A 13,355-nucleotide genomic window follows, 5' to 3' on the forward strand; every position below is an offset into this window, starting at 1 on the left:
CAGTAGCCTGGCTCTTAAGCCATCCAGCATCTGGTCCCTGTGTGTGTTCCATTTGTTTATTTGTTTCAGTAAGTAAGGCAACTTATAAATAGGGTTTGTTACATGCAGGTCGCCTTGATGGATCCATAGGGGCCCTTGGGTTATGGCACAGTTCTGTTCCTACGACAGTGATGTAACCCGAATTTTGGTGTTAGTAGAAACACACCCTAGCCTAAGTCACTTACCTATCCTAACACAGTTGTAAAATCATAATCTAGAACATAAAAACACAACTCAGCAACAGAAAAAGGAAGAGGACATAAATATACTGTACGGTACACTGCACTATAATAACAGAAAGAATGACAAAAAATGAATGTAAAAAGAATTCCTTCCCTTTATTCCTGTGGTTGGCTTGCACACTGGAAGGGGCATTGCAAGGTGGGAGAGAGTGACCTACTGGGAGGAGGAAGCTGGAGAGGCAGGAGAACCTGCAGAAGGTGCTGGAGACACTGGGTCAGGTGAATCAGGATTGCCTAAGGAACATGCAGGAGATGCCGGAGATGATCCTACCTGTACTATAGGTGTTTAATCTCAAGAAGCAGCTGATGCAGAGGGTGTAGGATCTGCTGCAGGCCTCTCTACCTTCTTAAAGAATTGTTCCAGGCTAGTCCATAAGTCTGACGCTAATGGCGTAAGCCCAAACACTCACATTTCAATTTTTTAAAGTTTTTATGGGAGTGTGTGTTATAAACTCAAGACATCATATGTAAAGACTGTCATAACCCGAGGACCCTCTGTATAGTTCTTTCTTCTGTCGACTAGACTGTTTCTTTCATGTTTTCTGCTAATGTAGTAGTTCTCAGTTGGACTGTACCCCTTGCCAGGTATGTTTTGGGATGTGGGAGGAGCGTCTGAGAGACTGCCACGGCGTGTAACGGGCAGGCGCCTGAGAGGCCAGCCAGGCTACGGTGACAGTCACACACAGCCAAAGCTTTTCCTGCCCAGTGTTCCTGTTGAGAAGCTCTGTAATATACTGGTTCTTCGCTGCTTAGCTGCAATTTGCTTGTCTTTTGAAACTTTTTTTTTTAACTCTAAGCTCACCATTCATTTCCCTCTGATTTCATACTTAGTTATTTACTGCTTCATACTTTATATTTTAACTTTTCTCATGTATGTGTCATTTTCCTGATTAAAGTAGAAATTATTTGATGTTCAGGGACCGTTTATTAAACACCTGCTTGTGTGTTCAGAAAGCAATTATTGATTGATTTCTTTTCCTTTTGCACCAAGGCAAGTACTGAGTACATAATAGGTATTTATTAAATATTTGCTTAAATCAATGGGGAAAAAAAGGAAAGGAAGTGGGAAGTTTATTCATTTTAGAGGGAATTAATTTCATAGTAATAGGTTAGTGTGTGCTTACTTTCTCAGGTCATCTTAGATATGAGAACAAATACAATTTGTTGGAACCCTATGGAAGCTTTTGTTTTTACTGCAGCAAACGAAGATTACAAGTAAGTTTCCTTTTTTTTTAAAGCTTATTTTTTTATCAGATTTGGCTCAGTTATGTGTCTTAATGAAATATGTGTTTCCTAAATAGTATTCATTCATATATGTTAGAAAACTGTATTTGTTTTGCTTTAAAAAAAAAGTTTTCCAAATTGGAGAAGAGCTCCATAGAAAAGTAATCTGTTTTCAAAATGATCCAGACCAGGGACAGTCAGCTGTGTCCTGTGGACCAAAGCTTGTCTGCTGCCAGTTTCTGTCAAGTTTTATTGGAAGACAGCCACGCTCTCTTAAGAACTGAATGTGGAATTAAGAAAAACTGTAGTGGCCCTGGCCGGTTGGCTCAGCGGTAGAGCGATGGCCTGGCGTGCAGGAGTCCCGGGTTTGATTCCCGGCCAGGGCACACAGGAGAAGCACCCATCTGCTTCTCCACCCCCCCCTCCTTCCTCTCTGTCTCTCTCTTCCCCTCCCGCAGCCGAGGCTCCATTGGAGCAAAGATGGCCCGGGCGCTGGGGATGGCTCCTTGGCCTCTGCCCCAGGCGCTAGAGTGGCTCTGGATGCAACAGAGCGACCCCCAGAGGGGCAGAACATCGCCCCCTGGTGGGCGTGCCAGGTGGATCTCGGTCGGGCGCATGCCAGAGTCTGTCTGATTGCCTCCCCGTTTCCAGCTTTGGAAAAATGGAAGAAAAAAAAAAAAAAAAAAGAACTGAATGTGGCTGCTTTTGTGCTAACATTCTGAATTGAGTAGTTGCTGCAGATACTCTGGCCCATGATGCTGAAAATGTTTATCTACCCCTTTACACAGAAAGTTGGCTGACCTCTGATGGAGACCATATAAATAATGACTGAACCAAACATGTTTTGATAGAAACTAAAAACACCTGCCTACAAAAGTTGTAGCTCTGCAGGTAGCTGATACCCATGTAGTTACGTGATCAGCTATCGCTGTGACTTCAGTAAGACAAGGAAAAATAAGCTTCAATCTTTATCTTAGTATTTGCAGATAAATTATTCAGTGACTCCGTGTAAAGGTTGACCTAGATGGAATTTTATAATGCCTTTAATAACTTGTTGAAGCAACTCATTGGCTGTCTTACTGTATTTTTGTAGTTATTCCTGTAAGGTGGATATATATGTTCTTCTCTTTTTAGAGATGAGCTAATATCCTAGTGAGGAAAGAATGCCCTATTTATCTTTTTTACCCAAAGCATTTATTATTATTTTTTTATTATTTTTTATTTTTTTTGCAAGAGAGAGAGAGACAGGAAGGTAGAGATGAGAAGCATCAACTGAGCATTTAGGGCACTTTATGGTTGTTCACTGATTGCTTCTCACATGTGCCATGGGGCTCCAGCCGAGCCAGTGACCCTTTGCTCAAGCCAGCAATCCATGAGATCATGTCTGTGATCCCACACTCAAGCTGGATGAGCCTGTGCTCAAGCCAGTGACCTCAGGGTTTCAAACCTGGGACCTCCGAATCCCTGGTTGACACTCTATCCACTGTGCCACTACTTGGTCAAGCTATTGAAAGCATTTATTTTAGCACTGTATATATGGTAGATTTTTCATATATGGGCTTATTTATTTATTCATTGAGAACTTGGAAGTTCTCATTGAGTTTAACTTTAATATTCTGCATTTAAATTCTTTGTTCTTTCCCCTATTTATCCAAGCATATATTAGCTCAGAAATGGGGTTTATTATGTGATATTTTAGTGGTACCAACATCTATTTTACTAAAAAGAAGCTCAGACTGACTTGTGGTGGCGCAGTGGATAAAGCATTGACCTGGAACGCTGAGGTTGCCAGTTCGAAACCCCGGGCTTACCCAGTCAAGGCACATAGGGGAAGCAACTACTATAAATTGATGCTTCCCGCTTGTACCCCCCCTCCCACCATTCTCTCTCGCTCTTCTTTTGTCTCCTCTCTAAAATAAATAAATAATCTTAGAAGAAGCAGCTCAGTTGGACTCTCAGTAACTAGCAATATATAACCAAACCAGATTAATTGCAGCCCTTTTGGACTTTGACATTTTGAAATTATATGGCCTTGTTTCAATTAAAGGCAATGAGAGTATGTCCTGTGGACCCAAACTTACTGAGGTTTCTAAAGTTTGTTCAAATTGGCTATTTTGGCACGATAACTTTTTCAGTGTCCTTGGGATTTCTCATTTCTGACCTTGGGAAGAATTATATACGACACCTGAAACAAAGAGCATGTCTCTTGTCAGAGTACCATAATTGCTCTTACTTGAAAGTGATCATGCTGTGGTCCTTGCATACATTTTTAATATTTTCTTTCTTCTTTTGCCCTTTAAATAGTTTAATCATTCTGATTAGAAACTGAAGTTCAAGTCCAGACTCAACCAGTAGCAACTAGAAATTTGGAGAAGTCATGCTGACTAGCTTTGTGCCATAGTTTCATCATCTGTAACATCAGACCGTTAGAAATATATTATCTTTAAATAATTTTTTAATTCAAAAGCTTGTTTGTATAAACATTTTCTATCCAATATAGAAATTAAAACAATCTACTTAAAATTTTTTTAGTGAAACAAAACAAACCTGGTTGAATATAATGCACTTGTCAACTGAGAAAGTTAACCTGGAAGATCACTATGACCTTGGCTGACAGTCCTGTTATATGTTGGAAGTTTAAGAAAGAATAGTGACTCATTTCTTGATGAGAATTTCCCACATGCACCCCAACTGGTATCCACTTGGCAATCCCCATCTGGGGTCAGTGCTCAGAACAACCAAGCTATCCTCAGTGCTTGAGGCCAACACTTGAACCAACTGAGCTGTTGTCATCAGCACCCAGGGTCAACACTCAAACCAGCTGAGCCACTGGCTGTGAGAGAGAAAGAAGAAGGGAGAGAGGGAGGGAAAGAGAAGCAGATGGTCCCTTTTCATGTGTGCCCTGACTAGGACGTCTACTCTCTGGGCCATCGCCCTATCCACTGAGCCAACTGGCCAGGGCCTGACTTTTCAAATGGTATTAAAAATATTTTTTGAAATGTTAGGTTTTTTTTAAACATACTATTTTTAACTAGAATTTGCAAAGAAATTGTAAAAATAGTACCCGTCAGCCAACTTCTTCTAATAACCATAGTTCAATTAGCAATACCAAGAAATTAACATGGGTACAATACTATTAACTAAGCTACACTTTATTCCATCCCCAGTCTAAAGTTCTTTTTCTGTTCTAGGATCCAATACAGGATCCCATGTTGCATTTGATTGCCGTGTCTCCTTAGTCTGCTCACTCTGTTCCTCAGCCTACTCTTGTCTTTCATGATCTAAGTGCTTTTGAAAGGCACTTATTGTTTTTTAGACTGCCCTTAATTTTGGCTTAACTGATGTTTTTCATTATTGTGCATTTTTGGTAAGAATACCACCATACTGATATGCCCTTCTTGGTGCATTGAATCAGTGTTACATGATGTCAGTGTGTCTTATTACTGGTGATTTTAACCTTGATCACTTAATTAAGGTAGAATCTGCCAAATTTCTCCACTATGCAGTTACTATTTTTTCCTTTTGTAATACATATCTTTGGGGAGATAACTTTGAATTATATGCACACCCTGTTTCTCTGCAGACTTTTGCTTACTAATCTTAGCGTCCTGAAGTATTTCAGTGTTAGGAACTTGGTCACTGTAATGCTGTATTATTGTTGTCTCTTGTCCATATTGGCACATTTGAAGCACTCATTATTCTTCTAGCTGTTCATTAAGAATCTTTAAACTTTGACAATCATGCAGTTACTGTTTTTACTAATTGTGCACAAAGTATAGTTTTCTAATTTTAGTACACTCTGAGAAGTACTCACTGATAGAACTATAGTGCAACTTTGTTAGAAATGATTTGTCAAATTAAAAGCTTTAAATATGCTCATATCTTTTGACTTAATAATCCTACTTGTAGGGATCTGTCCAGATTTAGTTGCAATCACCTCAGTCGATCAAAGATTGTGTCAAATTTAAATATTGGAATTTCATTTAATAATTATTAATAAATTCATTTTAATTCATTTACATATACAACCATTAAAATGTTTTCCAAGATTATTTAATGGATAAATGATCATAATATGCTACATGAAATATCAGAATACAGAGCTTCATATTTTAATTTTATTAAAAATACACATTTAATTTGTGTGGTGAAAAGCTCAAATAATTATACTGTGCCAACTTTCTCTGGGTAGTAGAATTAAAAGATGAGTTTTGTACTCTATACTTGTGTGGAATTTCCTCATTTTCTACAAGATTTATGTTTATAAGGATAAAAATTATGTAAGTGTAATCTTAAGGAATAATGAAAACTATTAATATTTTTCTGTAGCCCTTACCCACTGTGTGAAGATCTGAGCTGTTTATTTAGACGTGCATTATTTAGCTAATGGTGTTATTCTCACTAGTGTCTCTTATTACTGTATATGCTGCTTTAAGGAATTTGTGTCAAGTAATTAAAACTCCTTTTGCAGCCTGTATACTTTTGACATGCGTGCACTGGACACTCCTGTAATGGTGCACATGGATCACGTGTCTGCAGTGCTTGATGTGGACTACTCTCCCACTGGGAAGGAGTTCGTGTCCGCTAGTTTTGATAAATCTATTCGAATCTTTCCTGTGGACAAAAGTAGAAGCAGGTATGTTACTGCCAATAAACCATTTATTTTTATTTGATTTTTCCTTGTCTTGATCATTATCTTTGTGGGGAGGTTTGTTTGTGTGTATGCGATGAGGCTCCTACCCTGGTGGTGTGACTTGGAGTGCCAGCTTTCAGTGTATCATCTGTGGGCAAAACGTCAGCCTGCTGGGCAGTTTCTTTCATTAAACAGCATATTGTATTTATATAATTTGTTGATAGGAAATTTTAGTTTTCGCCTTATGGCAAAGCCATTTATTTTAGAATTATTTTTAAATGTTTTATAGTAAACCTTTTAAAATACAGACCTTTTTTAGGGCAGTTTTAGGTTTATAATAGAAATGAAGAGAAGGTACAGAGATTTCCCGCATACCCCCTACTACACACGTGGCCTCCCCCATTATCGATACCACTCACCAAAGCGGCACATTTGTCACCAAGGATGAACCTACATTGACACATCGTAGCTACCACAAATCTGTAGTTTCCCTTAGGTCACTATTGGTGTATACGTTCTGTGGGTTTGAACAAATGTATGAAATGGCATATCCATCACTGTACAAAATATTAAAGTTCCAAAACATTTAAGTTTGATAACTGATTTTCAGAGAATTGTCTGCTGATATCATTTGGAGGTTTTAAAAATCACAATCTTAGTATGTCTTCCTGTTGGGTTTAGATACACCAGCAGGTGTTCTAAGCCATCATTCACTTGAATGCTAGTTCTAGTTTGTTTCCGTGCGGTCCGTAGAGTACTGATCATTACCAAACATCAGATAATGCAGGCAGTGCTTTGAATGATCTCTGTTTCAAAAATATTTTCCCTTAAAGGAACTTAAAATTGTTAAAGTAAATTTTGAGTAGGTTTTTTTAAACTATAGTTAAATCAATATTTGAAAGTAGGCTTCTATTGGGATTTCATGCAATAATTACTAAGCAACTAAGTAAATGAATTGCATTCATATGGAGCAGTTAGTTTCTATCATATTTGCAAGCATAAACACCTAGAAATTAAGAATTCTGTAGCATTTACAAGTAAAGAGGTTGGTTAAGGGACTAATAATTGGTATTAACTGGTCTAATACTTGAACAAGTTATTTTTAATGTTTGCCGAAGCCTGATTGATTTCCTGGTACTTAAATTCATTACATGGCTGTGGGGAAACTGGGCCTCTTAAATATGTAGAAATTGTAAGAACTGAGTCTTGGGAAAGCAGAGCATTGGGAGGATAGGAAAAAGCAGTCTAGCTCTCCTATTTTTCATTTTACTGGGTTGTTCTTTCTGACCTAATGTCTCCACTTGTAGAAGTAAGTTTATTATGGTTTATGCACAGACTCATTTAGGAGCGCAAACCTGTCTGTCCGAGACCAGTGTGTGAGGGCACTTCAGAGATGCTTCTAACAGCAGGAACTCTGATCTGGTCGTCAGGATAGGCTCTTTCATTGTGCAGTTTGCTGAGCTTACTTCCTTTCTCTCAGGTAGTCTGCATTTTGAAGAACCATTTTTAATCCAGATATGGAAAATATATTTCTCCAGAAGTCTCTCTTTTTTTTTTTTTTTTTACTGACCTTATTTTTTACTTGCTTTTAATGTTCTTCACACTTCCCAATATAGTACCTTCTGTGAATTCACTTAGCATGTTCCACAGACTTTCCAAATAGGTGTTATACTTGACATCTCCACTTTCTAAATGATTCTTAACTCATCAGACACTTCTATAGCCCTCCCTTTTCACACATTACTAAGTCAAGTCGTACTTGAGTTAAGCTTTTTAAATGATTTGACCAAAACAAAAATCAGATATTAGGATCAACATATCAGGATGTGCTCTTTAAATACCATTGCATTAATTTTGTTTTTCTGTAAAATGTAAAGTATGATTGTTGGCCAGAATTGATTTGGAGGGAGTAGAGGCTTATTAAAAACAATCCAATTGCCTGGCCAGGCACTGGCTCTATGAATAGTGTCAGCCTGAGACATGGAGAACCCAGGTTCAAAACTCCAAGGTCGCTGGCTTGAGCACAGGCTCATCTAGCTTGAGTGCAGAGTCTCCAGCTTGAGCACGGAGTCACTGGCTTAAGTGTGGGATCATAGAGCTGACCCCATGGTCACTGGTTTGAAGCCCAAGGTCACTGGCCTGAGATCAAGGTTACTGGCTTGAGCAAGGGGTCACTGGTTCAGCTGGAGCCCCCCACCAATCAAGGCACATATGAGAAAGCAATCAATGAACAACTAAGGTGCTGCAACTATGAGTTGATGCTTCTTATCTCTCTCTCTTTCTATCTGTCCCTGTCTGTCCCTCTCTCACTAAAAAGACACACACCAAAACAAAAAACAATCTATTTCTTGTTACAAAATTCTTTAGCTTCAGCATATTTTATTTGTGTTACATGTCTTCAGTTATTTTGTGAACTTTCCTGGGCATGCAGTTTTGCTTAGTTTGTTTATATTTTTGTTTTGGGGTTGTAACTTCTCTGAGGACAGGAATAATTTTTGATTCCCCAGCACTTAGCATAGAATCTTGTGAATTTCTCTTACTCTCTTTGGACTCAAAAAACTATTCTGATACTTGCTAGGCAGTAGGTCAAGAAAATTTGTACCAAAACACTAAGGGTTTTAACTTAATTCCTCTTCTATAGGGAAGTATATCACACAAAGAGAATGCAACATGTGATCTGTGTAAAGTGGACTTCTGACAGCAAGTACATTATGTGCGGATCTGATGAAATGAATATTCGTCTCTGGAAAGCTAATGCTTCGGAAAAATTGGGTGTGGTAAGAGACCCATTTTCTTTCATTGTCAAGTAAAGCTAGTTTTTCATGTTATTGGATATCACTATATTGTAAAGAGGATTTATTTGAAATATGTAGGTATTTTGATCATGTTGGCATAGTTGTAATAAAAATGTTAGCACCAACACAGAAGTCTGTATTGAGATTTACTTTTTTTCATGGGTAAGCACCTTCAGAGGCCTTCGCTAATTCAGATGTTTGACGATAGTTGAGCCCTCTTGAGTCTTGGTGTTTCTGAGGTGTAGGGAGTGAAGGCGTAGGGACTAGAACCTCAGAATGTGGAACACCTATTTCTTCTGGTCGTAATCTGGCAGATTAAAGGCTTCGGGTCCCTGTGAGGATTTTTAATATTAAAGACACAGTGAAACACTGAATAAAATATAGACGGCCCTGGCCAGGTAGGTCGCTTGGTTGGAGCGTCATCCCGACGTGCCAGTGTTGCAGGTTTGCCCTCCAGTGAGGGCACTCCAGGAATCAACCAGTGAACGTATGAATAAGTAGAACAACAAATCGATGTTTCTCTCTTTCTGTTTCTCTCTGCCCTCTCTTCCCCTACAATCAATAAATACAGTTTTTAAAAGATGAAAAAATACAGAAAGCTTCAGACTCTAAAAAAGGATTCAATGAAAATGTAACAAATATCATTGGCTAGCTACCTCTGGGTTTTGGGGTTATGGCTTATTTTTTTCATTCTTAATATTTTTCTAAATGTCTCATGCTTTATCTAAGAAACATGTGGAGTATTTATATCAGAAACATCTTAAGTTTAGGAAGGAAAGGTTAAGGGTGAGTTATTTTCTGCTTAGCCCTGTTAGGAAAAGCACAAGATGATATGCAGTAATTAAAGACAATTCTATTTTAGATTTAATGATTGCTAAGTTTTACATTGCTTGGGTTTCAGTTCATCATTAAACGTTCCTCTAAATCTTTGTCGTCCTTAACATTGTTAAACAAAGGCTAGTTGTTACAGAATAGAACACTTGTTCTTTTCTGTTTCAATATGTATTTCTACAGGAAATAAAAAACTGAGTGATTCATACAGGTGGTTCTCTGTGTTACTTATGCCTGGGGAAGGTCAACTTAGTGGTGCACGTGACCCTGCTCCCTCAGCCTCAGCACTGCTGTTTTCACCTGGCAGAATCTGTCTACGTTGTAGGAATTCTGCCTAAAAGAAAATTCAGTGCTCATAGAGCCTTGCAAGTGGGAGAATTACATTGGCAGTTTTGGTTGCATGTCATAAAAATGTAGTTTTGGGCGGAAATTTTGGGTGCTCCTAGCTTTGTTATACTGAATCAAAACAAAGAACACACCATTCATTAAAATATCAAATGCATTTTTTTTTCAGCTGACATCACGAGAAGAGGCAGCCAAAGATTATAACCAGAAGTTGAAGGAGAAATTTCAATATTATCCTCACATAAAACGGATTGCTCGTCATCGACATCTACCAAAATCTATCTACAGCCAGATTCAGGAACAGCGCATCATGAAAGAGGCTCGTCGACGAAAGTACGTTTTGAGAAATTTGACTCTAACTCAGTGCCTTTTTCTAACAACCCCCTGCACCCCATGTCACCAAAACAAACAAACAAAAAACCTGCCTTTCAAGGGAATAAATAATTTATGTGCTATTATTATACATTAGACATATTGCTGATGTTTTTTTCTTTCTAATATATAAAAGGGAGAGCAAGAAGCATATAAGATTGTGAAAATTTCTAATATCTATTTTTGAGAATATAGTTAAAGGGCAGACAATGAAATGGCTTTTATCAAAATAAGAAAATGCTTCTGCTTATACTAGAGGACTGTTGTCAGTGGATAATATTTTTTAAAAATGATTTCTAATGAATCTAGACTTAAGAGGTATTTTGTGTCTTCCAAGATAAAGTATGCAAAGAACTCATTGTCCACATTTCTTAAATAAAAATTTTTCTAATGTGCTTCATCATAACGTTTGGAATCTAGCATTTTGACTCTAAAGCAGAACTCATCACCACTGTTTCCCCTGTGGAATAGTCTTCTTTTTAATTCTTGAATTCATGCAAAGTATTACAGAAATTCTAATAGGGAGCTCTTTTTAAAAAAAGTTATATTATACAAATGATTATTATTTTTCTGTCTTTGGATAGATGTTGAGGTTGAATCCCTTTTAACAATTTTAACTATGACACATTTTTCTAACTTATAAAGGATACGAATTTGTAATAAGTTTATTTTTAGTTGCTTTTTACCTAATCTTACTGTGAAAACTTTTCTTTTTCATTAAGTGTTTTTTCCAGTGAATTTCTCAGATTTTTCTGAGAAAGTTTTCTTTGGTTAAGATGACTTCTCATAAACCTGCTTATATGTTGTGTACTTTGTCTTATTTCTAGGGAGGTGAATCGTCTGAAACATAGCAAGCCTGGCTCTGTGCAGATCCTGTCGGAGAAGAAGAAACACGTAGTGGCAGTTGTGAAATAATATTTGGTATTCCTACGAATACTGATGAATAATTATTTGTTACGTATTGATTTGCAAACTCTACAAATAAAAATACAGTTAATCCTGGAAGAACATGGGTTTGTACTGGCTGGATCCACTTATATGGAGATATTTTTTCAATAAATAAACAGTTAGCTCTTTCTGTTCCCAGGTTGGGCATCCACAGATTCAACCAGTCTTGGACCAAACAGTGTTTTCTATCTATGGTTGAGAATCCGTGAGTGCAGAGGACCAACTGAGGTTATGTGTGGATTTTTAACTGCCCGAGGTTGGCTCCCTAACCCGTGCATTGTTCAAGGGTCAACTGTACTTGCTATGAATAACAAAGTTTAGTTATATGTGTAGAGCACTATTGTTGCTCATTTTAGCTACCCTGAAAAATTATCTTTAAAAGGTGGCCTGTTGGTAAGACTATCCAATACTTTGTATTTCATTGGAGAATACAGAGTATTTGCAAACTAGCTTATTTTTTCTGTTAGAAATTGCAATTATACTTTTGCTCTGATCTATTATTATAGACACTATACATTTAAATTCACATTTAAGACCAAACATCTTTTGTGTTACCTTTAATATTGCTTTAATTATGTAATGTTTCTTCCCAGGATTTCACAGAACATGTAGAAGAATTATGTCAGTACATTTTTCAATTGGATTTATTTATTGTGCTTTTATATTTGGCTTTTTGAGACTTTAAAGTTGATCAGCCTGCAATTCTGTAACTTTCATAAAAGATAATGATTATAATTTATGGTCACATCACAATAATAAAACAGCCTTTTTCTCAGCATTGTAACTGATCCATTTCTACTAAATAACTTCTCACTAAGTTGTAAATAGTAGTGTAGGCTGGGTTTTTCTTTTTAATCATCAACTTATTTAACTCTATTGTAAATATATAAACTTAAATCTTAGGAAGCTTTTTTTTTTTTTTTTTTTTTTTTAGCGGGAGGTGGGGAAACAGACAGACTCCCACATACACCCTGACCTGGATCCACCAGCATTCCCCGTCTGGGACTTATGCTTGAATCAACCAAGCTATCCTCAGTACTTGAGGCTGACACTAGAACCAGTCAAACCACTGGCTGTGGGAGGGAAAGAAGGAGAGAAGGGGGATGGGAAGAGAAGCAGATGGTTGCTTCTCATGTGTGGCCTGCGGGGAGTTGAACGTGGGACGTCTGCATGCTGGGCCAGTGCTCTATCCACCGAGCTAACTGGCCAGTGCCAATTTTAGGTAATTTTAAGTAAAGAAGACATTAAAAGAATCCAAAGAAAAAATGTTATTTAAGACTACATATATTTGTTGTAAAAAGATGAAGAAATGCACAGGGCTGATAAAGAGCAAACCCGGAGAGGGAGGATACAGTGAGGGTGGGACACAGGAGACTTCAGCTCCTGGAGGGAGGTTCATTTATTAAGCTCTGTTTATTCTGTTAATTTTTTATGCTTTCTTGGATATCTTAAACATTTCATCATATCTTTCTTAAGGCTGAGAGGGATCAGCCATCTATCTTTTCATCTTTATGATCTGTTGTAGGCCTTCAATGACTTGACTTTAAAGGTGAACCAAGTTTCTTATGAACATATTATTAGTTTGGGTGTGTTTTCAAAGAAAATATGCAAATGCTGAGCCGTAAGCATGAGCATGTGTGCCAGTTTGAGCCCTTTAATTTTATTTTTTTTATTTTTATTTTTATTTTTTTACAGAGACAGAGTGAGTCAGAGAGAGGGATAGACAGGGACAGACAGGAACAGAGAGAGATGAGAAGCATCAATCATTAGTTTTTCATTGCGCATTGCAACACCTTAGTTGTTCATTGATTGCTTTCTCATATGTGCCTTGACCACGGGCCTTCAGCAGACCGAGTAAATCCTTGTTGGACCCAGCGACCTTGGGTTCAAGCTGGTAGGCTTTTTGCTCAAACCATATGAGCCCGC

General features: G+C 37.7%; 1 protein-coding gene across 1 annotated transcript in view; it reads left to right on the forward strand.

The window, feature by feature from the left end:
• The window catches only part of DCAF13 (DDB1 and CUL4 associated factor 13), a 29,071-nt gene extending 16,867 nt beyond the window's left edge, over window positions 1-12,204 (forward strand). Inside the window, exons 7-11 of the mRNA XM_066379286.1 lie at window positions 1,414-1,496; window positions 5,977-6,141; window positions 8,780-8,915; window positions 10,279-10,442; window positions 11,309-12,204. Of these exons, the coding sequence (XP_066235383.1) occupies window positions 1,414-1,496; window positions 5,977-6,141; window positions 8,780-8,915; window positions 10,279-10,442; window positions 11,309-11,396 (636 nt within the window). The 3' untranslated portion in view covers window positions 11,397-12,204. The remainder of the gene's footprint in view (window positions 1-1,413; window positions 1,497-5,976; window positions 6,142-8,779; window positions 8,916-10,278; window positions 10,443-11,308) is intronic.
• The last annotated feature ends 1,151 nt before the right edge of the window (window positions 12,205-13,355 follow it).

This window comes from Saccopteryx leptura, chromosome 3, assembly GCF_036850995.1.
Source record: "Saccopteryx leptura isolate mSacLep1 chromosome 3, mSacLep1_pri_phased_curated, whole genome shotgun sequence".
NCBI lineage: Eukaryota > Metazoa > Chordata > Mammalia > Chiroptera > Emballonuridae > Saccopteryx > Saccopteryx leptura.